General features: G+C 33.6%; 1 protein-coding gene across 2 annotated transcripts in view; it reads right to left on the reverse strand.

Moving 5' to 3' along the window:
• LOC105628966 (ARM repeat superfamily protein) overlaps positions 1 to 14876 on the reverse strand; it is a 31171-nt gene extending 16295 nt beyond the window's left edge. Inside the window, exons 1-15 of one of the 2 annotated variants that reach the window (XR_005177102.2) lie at positions 14515 to 14876; positions 13379 to 13546; positions 13188 to 13277; positions 12290 to 12426; positions 12115 to 12205; positions 11938 to 12020; positions 11712 to 11818; positions 11096 to 11248; positions 10334 to 10398; positions 5489 to 5576; positions 5273 to 5351; positions 5081 to 5189; positions 2920 to 2979; positions 2674 to 2792; positions 85 to 466 (exon numbers count right to left, since the gene is read on the reverse strand). Coding sequence is in view for 1 of the 2 variants with exons in the window: in XM_012210472.4 (XP_012065862.1) it covers positions 85 to 466; positions 2674 to 2792; positions 2920 to 2979; positions 5081 to 5189; positions 5273 to 5351; positions 5489 to 5576; positions 10334 to 10398; positions 11096 to 11248; positions 11712 to 11818; positions 11938 to 12020; positions 12115 to 12205; positions 12290 to 12426; positions 13188 to 13277; positions 13379 to 13546; positions 14515 to 14691 (1908 nt within the window). In the remaining variant the exon portion in view is untranslated. The remainder of the gene's footprint in view (positions 1 to 84; positions 467 to 2673; positions 2793 to 2919; positions 2980 to 5080; positions 5190 to 5272; positions 5352 to 5488; positions 5577 to 10333; positions 10399 to 11095; positions 11249 to 11711; positions 11819 to 11937; positions 12021 to 12114; positions 12206 to 12289; positions 12427 to 13187; positions 13278 to 13378; positions 13547 to 14514) is intronic. The other variant, XM_012210472.4, reaches the window with a different exon arrangement.
• Positions 14877 to 14984: the final 108 nt, after the last annotated feature.

Here is a 14984-nt window from a genome sequence, read left to right on the forward strand (position 1 = left end):
GAACAAAACATAAGTGAATAAATTTTATATCAATATACAAATACAAAAGCAGCCTGAAGCATGAAGAAAATTGCAGTTACCAACCTCTGGAAGATAAGTTGCGATGGTAATTATTGCCTTGGAAGCAGTGGAATGTAACTCAATGGATCCTTCATATGCCATAGCATGTTCTAAAAGTAAGCACATGCTTTCCACCGACGAGAGAAATTCAGCTGATCTCTCTAAAGAGTTGCTTTGCTCTAACTCTGACTCAAAACACTTTAACAAAAATTTAATCATGGCGACATACACTGTTGATGGAAAAGTAAGTTTTTGCTCCCTTATTTCACTTGAAGCTAACAAATTTGGCTGCTGTTTAATAATATAATCCAACATGCCTCCAAGCTTTGGGTACTTATCATCAAGATTTTGACTAGTACTTTGGCCTTTATCTCTGACAGGAAATAAGCCTTCAAGTGCCATTTCCCTTTAGAAAGAGAGAGAGAGAAGAAGAAGAAGAAGAAGAAGAAAATAAGATCAAAGCCACATGAAAACACTCTACAACAAAGTTTCTGCGACCATGATACTAGGACGAAGAGATGGGAAACCTTAATTCAGTAACGATACAGAATACTGCTAAGAAACTGCAGCTCCTTTCTCTTTTAACACTCTACAATAAAGTTTCTGTAACAATGATACTAGGACAAGAGGTGGGAAACCTTAATTCAGTAACAATACAGACAATAGACCCAAGAAACTACGTTCCCCTTGGGCTCCATTCTCTCTCTTTTCATCCCTCCTCATAAGTGGGAGATCAAAATGTTTCTGGGGACCTTGATTCCATTCCCTCTTCAACTTCAAACAGGAATACTACTATAGGAACAGTACCCCTGGGTTTTATGAAAAATGAAAAAAGGACCATGATAACTAAGAAACTCAATATGGGTCTAATTAAACTTTCAATGACATAATTTGAATAGATCATATTTTTCAATTAAGAGCATTAGACTGCAAAAGAAAAAAGGACCATATTTGCATTAGCATAAAATAAAACACACATGATTGAGCTGCGATGGCAAGGAGGAGCAGGTAGAGAATCAAATGCATCAAACTAACTTGTAAGAAGGCAAGTGAAAAACAGTCTATAGGCTCAAGGCTAGACAATGAGTCATGACACAGTTTTTGAACACTGAATCATAAGATATGGAACAATCACATATAGTGGTCAGCGCTTGTGTTATGTGAGAAAGGAGAAAAATACCAAAATACCATATTTTGCATGTCCAAAGTTATTTAGTCGTATTTTGGTTGGTAGGTTTTGGCCATCAAGATGTCCAAAGCCCCATGATGAAACGGTCTACTCAAAAAGTGTGGCCAAAGATATTTTTTCATTTTCCCAAAATGTGTACCTGGTGAGATTGGTTGATCTTCTTTCCCTCATATAGATTTCTTTATCATAATTTTTTTTATTGTGAATAGGTATAAGCATGGGGAATATCTTTTAAGTGCATGAAAGTACAAACTTGAGACCAGAAACTACATTGGGCATATGTTGAAGCAAATCAAAGAAAAACCTTTTCAAAGGAAGGTGGTACAAATGAAGGGTGAACAGTAACCTGGCTGAAAACCATTTCATTCAATTGGTTAAAAGATACATTCATTAGTAAGAAATAGAATGAAAAATACATAATTGCTGCTGAACATTTGAAATCACCAATGGCTAGGTCGAACTAAAAGTAGGGCAGACTGCTGAGTGGTTCAGAAAAACCGAACTACCAAACCAAACTGGTTGTGTATGGTCTTTTAAAATATCGGTTCTATTTTAGTTTTAATATAGAAAAACCAAAATTTTCAGTTTGGTTCCATTCGATCTTTATTAAACCCAAAAAATAATCCCAAATCCGCCCAAAAATAGTTAAACCAAACCAAACTGAACTGGTTCTGTGCGCATTTGGTTTGGTTTGGTTTGGTTAACATATATATATATTTACTTTGCATTGGTTTGGTTCAGTACGAACCAGACCAACCGGATACGCACCATTGATTAAAAGGGGGTGCTGTTAACAGGTGTTAGAAGTATGCTGCATTAACTAAAAGATATTAAGGTATCAGAGAACTTCCCAACTTTAAGAACAGCTTCAGGCAATCAACACTTGGAGATTATGATACTTCCAAAAGATTAAGACAGCTACGGTTTTGTATATTACAGAAGTGGGTGGGTCATATTGACTAATAGGGACTTCAAAAGTAATTTTTGATGCAAATGACAGATTGTTGATAAAAAAGCTAGTTGCACAATATGAGGCTAACTGTCAACAGGCTGTCAGTGAAGATAAGTGTACCAATGGCAAAGAAAAGATGATTGATAAAACAATCTTGCAGGACCCTATGCTAATCTTACGTTGATAAGGAACTGACAAATACTCGGAAGAATCCTAGTTCATCAATAATTTTAAGAACCTCGACTCACTGTATCGATAAGTCCTAGAATAAAAAAACTCAGGTCTCTTTTTATTCAAAATTTTACTTTCAAATAATCCAAGTTAAATATTGATGTGAACCAACAAAAACTCAAATCGAAACATCTGAAAAAGCTATCACGAGTATGAACAACACAGTGAAGAAAGCAGAAGCCTCAGCATAGAGAAACAAATGATTGTTGAAAGAATATACAGTAAATGAAAAATTCAGCACCTTATATCCAATCTAGAATCTGCAGCTGCAAGCATACAAATAAATCGACTTGGGCAATGCTGCAAATCAAATATAGATGTCGCCCATCTCACAGCGCAGAAGCGTGCTTCATTTTGTTCCTGAGTTGCACTAAAAAAATTTAAGTTTCAATCATGAAGCAGTGATTAATGGATTAAACCGCAATAAGTGGGAGAAAATATATTTCTGCACCATATAACAAGAAGTTCCTCATAAATTACTCCATACCACTTGAGAATTATTCAACAGAAGTGTCTCCAAATCTATCAATACAGTAGCTGGGGCTCCCTGATGCTCAAACAATAAAATACCAATTAATGAAATCATTTAGGTAATAATTCAGGATATTTTAAAGAGAAGTATATTGGTGGGAAAAAATCAAAGCACAAGCACATTATGCGTTGAGAGTATCAAATTGCAAGTTGCAATGAGCAAAGAACAAATGTATGTCAAACTTTAAAGTAGTGGAAATATGCAAGTCATTAATGATGACAAAAACAGTGGGCCTTCTCAGATTGAACAATACAATCCATAAGAGGTAATAAATATGAGTATGATGATCAAGAAACAGTATATTCACCAAGTTTTAAACGTCAGCTACTCTGCTTTGATGGAGCCATCTGAAAATTCTATAGTTCCTTATTCAAATATGTATCTACTCCACCAATATTTTTTTTGATCGGATCTACCCTACCAATATAAGTAATCCATGTAGAAAATGCTTCCAAACATTTTTTTCCAGAAATGCCCCCTTAATATTTAAATGTTTGCATAGGTCATAAATAGAATAGGTATATGTACCATATGTTGCTAAACACAAGATCCATCTAAAAGCAACTACAGTTATACAGAATTAACACCTAGCAAATAAATTTTAAACCATTTTTTTTTCCCCTTCTACAATTTTTTACTAAGCATCAACAGGAAATCATTTGTACTTCATGATACACATGTTTTTTATATTGTGCATAATTTATATAAATTGGGTGTGGGTCCCAAACATCCTAGTAAATAAACAAAAATAAACAGCACAAAAACACAAATTTCCCACACTCACCGCCCTTCTTATCCCCCTTATTAGCTTCCAAATGAATATAACTGATCTGGTATGCGTATTTGTTCATATACTCTAATATTGGTCATGTCAATAGACGTAAATAAATACAATGTTCATATCAGAAACACGTTAATAGAGGGTGAAAAGGGAGTAAATGTTCTTCAAAAAAAGAGCTGCCAAACCACATGGTATTTCTACTTTGTTGAGAAAAAAAGGGGGATGCATATAAAATGCTACAACTACCAAAATACTGTAATTAACCAGATATTGCAACAACATTCCCAATAAATCAAATATTTTACTTAAGACTCTTCTTCTAAGTTGCTAGACCCAGTTGATGCACAGAAATGACTGTTGATTCCAATAAAAGCCTTCACGGACATGATGTACTTGGGAAGAAAAGAAATAGTAGCCATTTAGAAAAGAATTCTATTGAAAGATCCAGACAGATTTAATTACTGACAGCAAATGGTTTTGTTTCCACCAATGCTATTTTTGTTTGAGAAACTATAAAAAACAACATATAATGGATACAACAATTTGTAAGCTATTGATTCACAAGCTCAGTTTCATCTAATGTTTGAATAAGGAAATTCATTTGCAAATTTGAATTGAAAGATATATGCACTCAACAACAACAACAACTAAGCCTTAATCCCAAACTAGTTGGGGTCGGCTATATGAATCTTTTGTTACCATTTCCATTCTATTCAATAATATCAAGAAATAAACAAAGCATAACATAGAGAAAACAAAAACTGTAAGTCATAGCTTTTTTTAAAATTACATTAAATTGATGTACTTCTGATAACTAGAACCATAATGTTGGTAGCAGTAGTGAAGATTGGTAGATGGGGATGTTTCTATTCCTAGCAGCAGAAGTAGAGTTGTGAGTAAAAGTTCTGGTAGCACTGACGGTTGATGCAATTCCAGATTTTATGAGCTTATTCATTACGAAAGGCAGAAAAACATAGATATTACTGAAACACAAACAAAAACAAAAGACTGATAAATGAGTCGTCAAAATTTTATTGGCATACCAGCCACCGTACATTATCTTCATCATAGTCATTATTGTTCCAATATACAAGAAAATAAACTAAATCAGCACATAGAAAAGTGGCACCTATAGAAGTATACAGACTTTTATGTGGTAAGGCTAGAAGAAATAAGTAAATATACCCACATATTGCAGAAATTAGGAAAAGACAAAGAACAACTTGCTAGATCTAGCTACGCCAAAGAAATGCCAACAAATAATTTTCAAGATTAAGCCTTCAAATGAGAGAAAGAAAACAACACAAGCTAGTTTTTACCAAGTTAAGTGCAAACCTTATATGCAGCAGCAAGAGAATTGGTTGCTTCTTGGATAATAAAACGGATTGACTGGGCTTCCACTTTCAATGCATCAAAGAGACGAACAGCCATGTTAATCTTCTCCCTAAGATAAGGAACAATAACCGTCAGATTATTTTTATCAGATAAACTGGGACACAGCCACAAAGAAGAGGGATAGATGAACACCTAAAGAGATGGGGCAGGCGCTGTGCAAGCAACCCAATTGCTTGAAAACAAAAGGTTTTGGTATCCCTAGCAATAACATCTGGAAGTAAACTAGATCAATTGCATTGAATGAACAGATGAAACTGGATCAATCAGAATGAATCTTTTATAATCCTATATAATGTAATATCTTGGAGCAAAGTAGAGGATATCAAAAGAACTTTATTCACACAAAACCTGATTCTGAATTGGAAAAACTATCAAGTAACTTCAGAATCCCATTCAATATCACAGGACCCATGAGCTTTAACTGATCATTTTGTGCCTGCATATAAGGAAATAAAGGACATACACAGTATAAATGAGAATACATAAAGCTTTACTCACATTTCTCTTAAGATGTACCAACAGAGTGAAAGAACAAGGACATAGAGAACAGCAACAAACATGGATGCACCTCCGCAACGAGTTTTTGTGCCAACTCAAAAATACATTATTTAAACTAAATCCAAGATGCTTCCAAGTAGATAATTATTAATCAACAGTTTACCAACTCCTGTTAAAGTATAAACAATAAAGTTAGTTTGTATTCTGACTTGTTTTTTGTTCTGTTATATTAATAGTCAATAGAGAAGCAAAATCTTGTTTGTGGTTTTTGGAGTTTTGTGACAGGAGGATCTAATCCCCTTTTTCTGTTCACTATTATTGAGAAAGGTTTGGAGAGAGGTTTAATACAACATATAGTCTGATAAGGTAATTATTGGTTAGAGAGAATTAAAGGGCAAACATGAATGGAGGTTAGCCTCCTAATTTGGTTGGATAGTTCACTTTAGTGGAAGGATAGGATAATATAGGTTAAACATTGATGCCCCTTAATAATTAATACCCCATTATTTTAACCCAGTTTGCGTTTAATATGAAGTTTTTAAATGCTCTCCACCTGTTAATATGCTTACTCTTTCCAAAACTCCAAACAAAATAGAGTTAATTAACCTTCAAGTACATTCCCTTCCAATGTGATAGGCAAGGGTAATTATAGTTTTATCCAAGGTTCTCAAAATCGCTTTTTTAACTAGAATCGATGGAGACCAGTAAATTGAATCATAAAATAGTAAGGTTTTCATATATAGTCAATTAAATTTCTTGTATAATTCTAAATATAAGTATCAAACTTATGTTTAACATTTCTATCAAGTTTTAATTGTAAATTAAAATGCATTTACATATCAGCGATCAAGGGATATGTTTAAGAAAAATAGAGGAATTAAATAAGTTGCTTACAGGGGGGGAAGAGAAACTCAAATTTGAAAAAAAAAAAAAAAAAAAAAAAGGGCATTTGGACTGTCGGCAGTGTTATTTTAATTATTTTACAGTTTCTCCAATTCTTTTGGTTTTTTGTTTCAAACCTCCAAATTCCAATTACTTTTTTTTTTCTTTTTTTTAATTGTGGCTCTGTTTAAACCTTAATTCTAAAAAATAAATGGAAAACATTAATTGTTATGTCCCACTACCACCATCTACTCTTTCTTTATATTTGACCCATTGCTTAGCTTTTACAAGCAATTACTTTTTGTTGCTGCACATTGCTTTATTTCTTCTTTACTTCTCACTTCTGGCCATTCTTAGCTTTCTCCATATTTTAGTCCTCAGCATCTCTACGCTTACCATTCTCATCTCAAAGCTTTGAAGCAATGACATAAAAGTTCAAATACCCAAGAACCCATTGCCTCATTGCCACAAGAATCAAAACCTTGTGAAAAATTTTTAGAATTTCAATATTTGAACAACAGAATTTAAGATTGGAAAACCTGAACTTTGAAGCACAGTTTTAATGATTTCACCAAGTCAACACCTGATGTTTCACCAATCTCAAACAACAATGATTTAAAACAACTTGAATCATTTGTTGCTTATTAGGTCATAAACTCAAATGATTGTATGAGTTGACTCATTTTTTTATAATATTGGTTCTATCAACAACCTGGTTTGAATATAGATTTTTTCAGGATCTAGGAGTGACTTTGTGCGATTAATTTACTAGTTTGGAATCTTTAGCAACCCATGTGGCACAATATTGGACTTTCACCTAGAGGTTTGCTTGTATCGTGTGCTATGTCAGCAGCTTTCTGGGACCCTATGCTTTACCAATTTCAATAGATCAGATGGGTAGAAAGGCCTTGCAACTCCTTTACAGGTTTCAAACAATCCAACTAAGATTGAGAAGTTGATAAGCATTGGTGCAGTTAAGAAGAAAACTCAAAGAAGAATTTGGTTAATAAATTTGAGCAGCTAATTGTTTGCAGTATTAGCAGCAAACACATTTTTAGAAGGCAGGCATATTTGTGTAATTTTACACAATTACACTTTTTTGAAATGAGTTGAGTGACAGTCTCTTATGGGTTTTAAGTTCAGTTTTATTATCTTTCAAGTTCATTACAATTCTAATCAGCCTAGATGGCAAATAAAGTAAGAATCTGTCTAGGCATCCAAATCTTATATGGATTATGGATCCGAAAACTTACAATGTTTAAAAACTTTTGAGTCTATAATTAAGAAAGCTGGCAAGACATCGTTCATAAAATTTCCATTGAATGAAGTTACTATTTTTTGTTTTAGTATTCTAGCAAGTGAATGTTTTATGATGGTTTGGAAATTGTGGTGCAATTTTTACACCGAGGTATCACGCCAATGCAAACCTCAGTGTGGTGGCTACGAAAGTTTAATTCTGCTTCTCAATCCTACCCATTTACAGACTGTAATTGCACACTGAAATTACTCCCCAAAGTCTAAGCAAACTTGTCGTACAACAATTTTCTCTGAACTTGTTGAAAGAAAGAGATACCGTCTTGTCAGCTAAAGAGGTGGTGTGAAGACCAAAGACTGAAGTGGATCGGGTCTTGGAAACCTGATGTTTAAAATGATTGTGCTACTTGAGGGTTATCCAACTTACTTGCATCATTTTGGACTAATTTTTTGGTAATTTTGAAACAAAATATTGAAATACCTCAAGTACTAAAAATATATTTGGGACAAAGAATCAAAGTGTACACCAAAACAAATCACATTTTTAAGTCAATTTTTTCTAAGTTACCTTCCATTTAAAGGAATAAAGAATATATGAGTAAGAAGAAGTAAGGATAATTATAGCAAGTAGGATAAAGCCCTAAAAAGATGATAGATATCTACAACAAAAAGGACCAAATAAGAAGAAAAATATATCATAATAGCCAGCGGTTATCTACAAAGTTAAAACTTAATCCTCAAAGATTCTAGCATTTCTATACGGCCAAATATATTATTTTATTCCAGGTAAGTGTGCCTCCAAGATTAGCAAAAACGCCACAAGATTTTTTTGCTCACTCTTTATGCAATATTTCAGGTCTAACTATGAGGCATGGCCAACAGGCCAGTTCAGACCAGAAACAGCCCAGGACAAAGGGAACCTTAACCAGCCCAAAACCAGCCGATTCCACACTGGTCCTGGTTCCGGTTGCTGGAGGCCTTCAACCACCATTTGGTGAACTGGGATTGCCAGTTCCAGAACCAACCATGCCCACTTAGGCATCCAAAGACATTTCATAGGATTGCTAAAAAATCATAAAATAGAAGTCCATTTTGGATCTTGGTATAATTGTTCATAACTCTATTCGACAGAATACATTTGATATGTTGGATTTGACCAAAGAGCATGACAATCCTATCAAGTTCAAGCTTCTAGTTCAATGCCATTGAAGATTACAGTGTTGTTGCTATTTTGGTATTTCAAGGCTCAAGCTCAAGTTTTCCCAACAAAGAAAAATGATTAAAATTGGAGATAGGATATTGCAAATTTTTTTATGTAAATGGTGATTTTGATAAATTAAATTTTATTATTCAGAAGATATATTATTAGGAAGATCGTAGTTGCATTACATTAAGATTTATTGAGTAAGCTTGGTTTTAAAATCAAATTAGGTTTTGAGTCCCTATTTTATAACAGGTTTTACCTATATAAAAAACCCTAATTGACCCTTATTATTAGGTTTTTATCATCACCAACTGATTCACTATTAGCTTTGAAGCCTTCCTACACAAGAATATAGAAATTTGTGTATATGGATTGATATTTTCCTAATTTGATTTAGTAAGTTATTATTTTCAATTGGCCTAATAAAATTAGAGATTTTCTACTTAGGAATTTTAAATTTCATATAGTTTAACATACATTTTGGTAAGCATATTTTCCCAGTTTATTAGGTCTTCAATTCCCTTAAATAGGTTTGGTGCCAAGATAAAATGTCACATAATTGACTCTTGTTATTAGGCTAGCACAGTTGATTTTGTCAAAGCATACTCCATTTTTAATTATCTATTTATAAGCAAAAACTTTACTGGGAGAGCAAGAAATGAGTATAAACAATGAAGAACAAGTAAACCTACAAAAGAACTCAAAGAAGCATCTACGAAAAACCAAAAAAAAATAAATAAATAAATAAAAAAAAAAAAAGCTGAAAAAGTAATGCTTTCCAATCAAGTTTGAATTCAAAGAGACCCCTCAACCCCTCTAGACTAAGCCTACACAGAAGCTGAAAAACCATATTTTATCACCACAAACTAAGGACATAGCGGATAATTTGAATTTTAGTAAATTGGTTATCAGGATAGTCCTTGTTGCTAGGTTCTGCATCAAAAGCCCATGATAAACGTAGTAACAAACTCCTTTCCATGTGATAACACCAATAATTGGTTTGATAAAGATCAAGAAAACTTGAAGCAAATGTATTGATATTTCTCCTTGTCTAAGGAACCTACCTGGCAACAATTACATAAGCTGGATGTTTTACAGAAAATAATGGAAAGGATTTTAACAAAGCATGTCATATACTTTAGAATTTATATGGAATCACTTTATGTTTGTTCTTCTTTCATTTGTGAAGGTCCCTACAGAAAAAATAAAATTTTGTTTTGATGGAGGGTGAGGGTTGATACCTAAGCTTATTGTCTGCCCAATTTTTTTTTCAGAAAAGAAGGTCAAGGGTTTTTACTACTACAAAAAAAAAAATAAATAAAATACAAATCCAAACCAAGAGAAAATGTCCTTACGTGTTTAAACACCCATACGGTGAATTCCATTCCCAACTGCCTCAACCTTGAAGTGGTGCCAGTTCCTGAAGCATTCGGAAATTTAATAGACAAAGGAAAAAATCAGCATTGCAAATTATTAATGATACCTTGGCATGAAGTGACGAAATGAAAGATAGCATGCCATAAACCAAAAATCTAAATAAAGCACAAGGTGCATTTATATGAGCCATATGATATGAAAACAGCAATATCATCCTTTTTATTGATATTATTGTCTGGCTTTTTTGGGAAACGTGGATGCAAGAGGGATATTTGCAAATTAAATGAGAAACTTAGTTAAGAAAAGGGGAAAAAAAAGGTCAGTCCATTGTGCTATATTTGCAGTTATTTTGAATATTTGCTTAGAGAGTTACATGATATCAAGGAACCAAAAACCACCAGTGTGATTGTTACAGTTTAAAAATAATACTTGGTCTCTTGATGGGCTTTGGCATCAGGTGCTTTCAAATGGTATCTTTAGCTGATTTTAGACACAACTGGCAAGCACTATTTCAATAGCTGTTTAATTTTTCTTCATTTTCTCTGGCTATTTAAGCCTGTCTCTTTGGGAGCATAAACATGAGAAGAATATCATTGAGTGGAAAACATGTTTCATCATGAAAGGAATGACAGTGCACCCACATAAAAATGAGTTATTATAGAGGGTCATCTACAGTCCGCCTGAGGGGTAGGTAACCATACTAATTTTCGAGACAAAATTAAAATGAGAAAATTTATTACCATATATGCAGCCAAAAGTACATTGCAGAGTTGCCGGGAAGCTGTTTGCTGCAGTTATAGATCGGCAAAATATAGACACCAACTTTACTTTCAAAGCAATGCTTGCAGGAGAGATTCTAGATTCTGGAGCACCACTTTCAGCTCCAGTAGTACCTGCACAAAATATACATCAGTCAGTTAAAAGATTCAACATGATACAGAGGGTGTCCCCTTGTCACTTTGGCGATTCTATTTTTATGATATTCGGCCCATGACATACAAGTCTCAAGCATTAACATTGTACCAAGGAAAACAGTCACTATAATACAGTCAAACAATCCTTGTCAAGCTAAATTGTAAACCAAACTTATTTTTTTCAGATATGACTTCCTCTTTTTCTTTTCCAATAAAGAAAATCAGAGAGATACACATGTTCATGCTACACACAAACAGCAGGAGTAGAAAACCATGAAAATCCAGACACCCACCCCATAAAAAGAGTGCTCAAACACATCGCCAGTTACAAATCAATAATAACATTAAAGCCTGCTGCAAATCAACTTTTTATTCAATATAAGGAATTGCATAACAGATTCAAACATTTAATAAAACTAATTAAGAGAACTTAAAGCCATACCATTAAACAGTAAAAAGAATTTGTTCATCAACTTTGGGTCATCTAAATTAGCAGTAGATGCCTTCTTTCTCAGAAGCTCCTCCCCTCTCTTGGTCACAGGCTCTTGACTTGAAAAATTGAATCACCAAAGAACAAAAAATAATCCAAATTTTAAATTAATTCAAGAATATTGAAGTAATAAAAGTGAACTATTGTTTTAAGTTATAGAGAAAATTTTTATTTATACCAATCAGCACTAGCAGCCAGATACAAAGGATAAACAAGTTCTGCATCAAGCTCCATTGCTTCAATGACATTCAAAACACCCAACTGCTCGTAAAAGCCAAAAGAATAGAGTGTAACTATAAGTAAACAAAGAAAAGAACCATCATCACCACTACTGGACAGTATTCAGATTTTTCACCTTTCTCATAAGAAGCTCATCAGTTTTCAAAGGTTGCTTTCCGGTAACACGATGGCTTTGAGCAATTGAAAGCCCAGGTGGACATCCTCCGCTGTAGCAAAATGATCAGTTTGTGAGGAAATTTTCAGTGCAATTAAATGATTATACAGCTATCAAGAAGAACTAAGTTACTGACCCTTGGGATGGCTGCTGATATAACATCAAATGCAGGCAGAATTCAATGAACAATTCTCTATCCTGAGAACCATTTGCTAGTCTATATTTTATGGCTACCTCTTTGTCAATTTGACCAGCATGACATTCACCAATCACCTGAAACAAAGCAAAGTTCGCAAACACAAACAACCACATGAAAACATTCTAAAACAATTTCCAAGTGGATAGACAATTCCTTTTATTAACAAAATTAGTATCTTTTTTTTTTTTTTTTTTTACTTGATCTTTTTGGAGATAAAAGAAAAATTAAAAATGAAAGGAAGAAAGTTACTACCTCCGTTCTATTAATTCTAACACTTTTTGACTTTTCATAAAAATTAAGAAAATAATTGAATCACCTCAATTCTAGAAAAATAAGAGTAACTGACTAAATTAACCTTTAATTAATTCTTAAGACATACAATGTTTGGTGGACATATCTAGATAAGGGCAAAGTTGGGATAAAACAATTAATATTACCTTGATTTTTTTGAATGTGTCATCTAAGTGTAACAAGAAAAAGTTAAAAAAAGTGTCAAATTAATGGAACAGAGGTAATAATAATTACTAAAATGGTAATAAGATATCCTCCTAATTAAAACAAAAACAAAAAGGGAAGAACTTAATGCCTTCTATTAAACATTGTTTATTAAAATGAAGGACCTACAATAGAAAATGAAAACAGGTCTCCTATGCTTCATGCAGTTGAAGAATGACAATTTTGAGGTTTCTATGTGACTGAAGAAGAGGTTCAGAAAATTTTCCTGATGAGTTAAAAAGTGGTTCAATAAATTCTCCATATAAGTAAAGAATAATCACAAGACTAGTAAACAAAGACCAATTTTTATTCAAAAAGCAGATATAAAGCTAAAACATACCTTAGTAGCAATCCTCATTATAATCTCTTGGTGTTGATGGGGAAGTTTGGAAATGTTAGATACAAGCATAGGTGCCATGTTTTCTTTTTCCTATAACATAGTCAAGCATTAATTACCAAAAGGTTTCAGATTGCAAGATTAGTTCCACTTGAAAACAAGAACAAATTTTCCGAACTAGTTATAGGCGCTACCTTTGCATTTGCACGCTCAAATGCCATCTCAATATACACAATGCAAAAGTTTTTAACCATTGGAGCAGAATTAGCTTCTGTATACAATTTCCATAACTCCAACAATGGCAAGCCAATATCAGAGTGGTGTTTCACTCGCTTGTTAACATGACTCAAAATTTCAAGAACCTGCTAGAACAAGCCAAAACGGTTAGCTGGGAACCTAATAGTTTGGCATCATTTTTTATACTAGAAATTCAACAGATGCAGATATAAAAAGAACAATACAATCCTAGATATCATGCGTAAGTACTCCATTCGAAGTAGAGAGGAAAATTATCCATGAGGTGAACATAAGAAAAATAACAGTTCTTATGTTCCTTTTAAAAGTTTATAAGCAACATAAAGTTTACCAAATCAACTTGGAGAACCTATATAAATAATTCAGACACCATTTTTTTTATTTTGCAAACTTCCAGCAATCTAAGACTTAGAAAACCTCCTCGACCTATTAAGCAATACAAGCACATTGCATGCGCAGACAAGAGTATTATTTATCAGATGTGTCATATATTTACATAAAACATGATCTTTTTTTTCATTGGTTCTGTCATTCTCCCTTATACAAAACTTCCCCTAAAAGTTTTAGGTCGCACAAACATCAACTCCTTGAATTGCATTACAAAACCAATTTCCCAAGAATGTTGTCTCACTTTTTTGGTTATGGCGATGACAAAAATGCAAAACTACTGTCTTTGCACTTAATTGAAATAACAAAGTCAATCTCTTGAAATACTAGCTAAGTAAATACTAACTCAACATATCTAGGCTAGACTCCTTTCTCTCCCTTATTTCATTTATTGTTATTTCCACTTTTCTATTTCTTTAATTTCAACACAATTTACAATTGAAATTGCACATAAACCTTGCCCCTATAAGATTACCTTCTCCAATTTATTGACGCTGATTAAGAATCAGTCAGTGCTTAAAAATACATTCAAAATTATTAAACCTACATTAACAGTTCTTTAAAATAATAAAAACTCACCAAAATTAAATCAATTAACAAGCAAATTCACTTAGAAAGTTCCAAAATTAGTTCACAAAAGCCGTAAATTAAGAACCAAACAAAGAAAAGTGAGTGACGTAGGTTTTGCCTTGTTACGAACAGCGGTGGACTGGGAAGAGAGAGAGGAGAGAGTGAGAGGGAGAAGCTTGGAGAGCAGCACTTCAAGTTTGGAGTCGTCACATAAAGCTAATCGAGTAAGCATTCGATCCAGCAATTCTTCCGTCTCCAAATCGGATTTCGGTGCCGACGATGATGAGTCTGCCATTTTCGTTTTGGTTTCTTATTTTTCTTTGGCGACAAGACAAAGGCTTCTGCTAGAATAAAACGAGAAATGAGGCAGTGCCGTGTTATATGGGCGGCAATTAGTCATAGAGGCGAAAATTCGTTTCGTTGGAAGCGCTGCGCCGACTTGTTTTTCTGGGCCATAGTTTGTTTTGCATCCGTGAAACGACAGATTGGAGTTTTAAAACTTTAGGTAGGGTGGCCACCCTTTCGGAAACGTAGGTTTCGTTATAAAACCATACCGAAAATTAACGGTTTTGATTACTAAAAATAATG

Source organism: Jatropha curcas, chromosome 5 (genome assembly GCF_041381405.1).
Source record: "Jatropha curcas cultivar XTBG-Jc1 chromosome 5, XTBG_Jcur_1.0, whole genome shotgun sequence".
NCBI lineage: Eukaryota > Viridiplantae > Streptophyta > Magnoliopsida > Malpighiales > Euphorbiaceae > Jatropha > Jatropha curcas.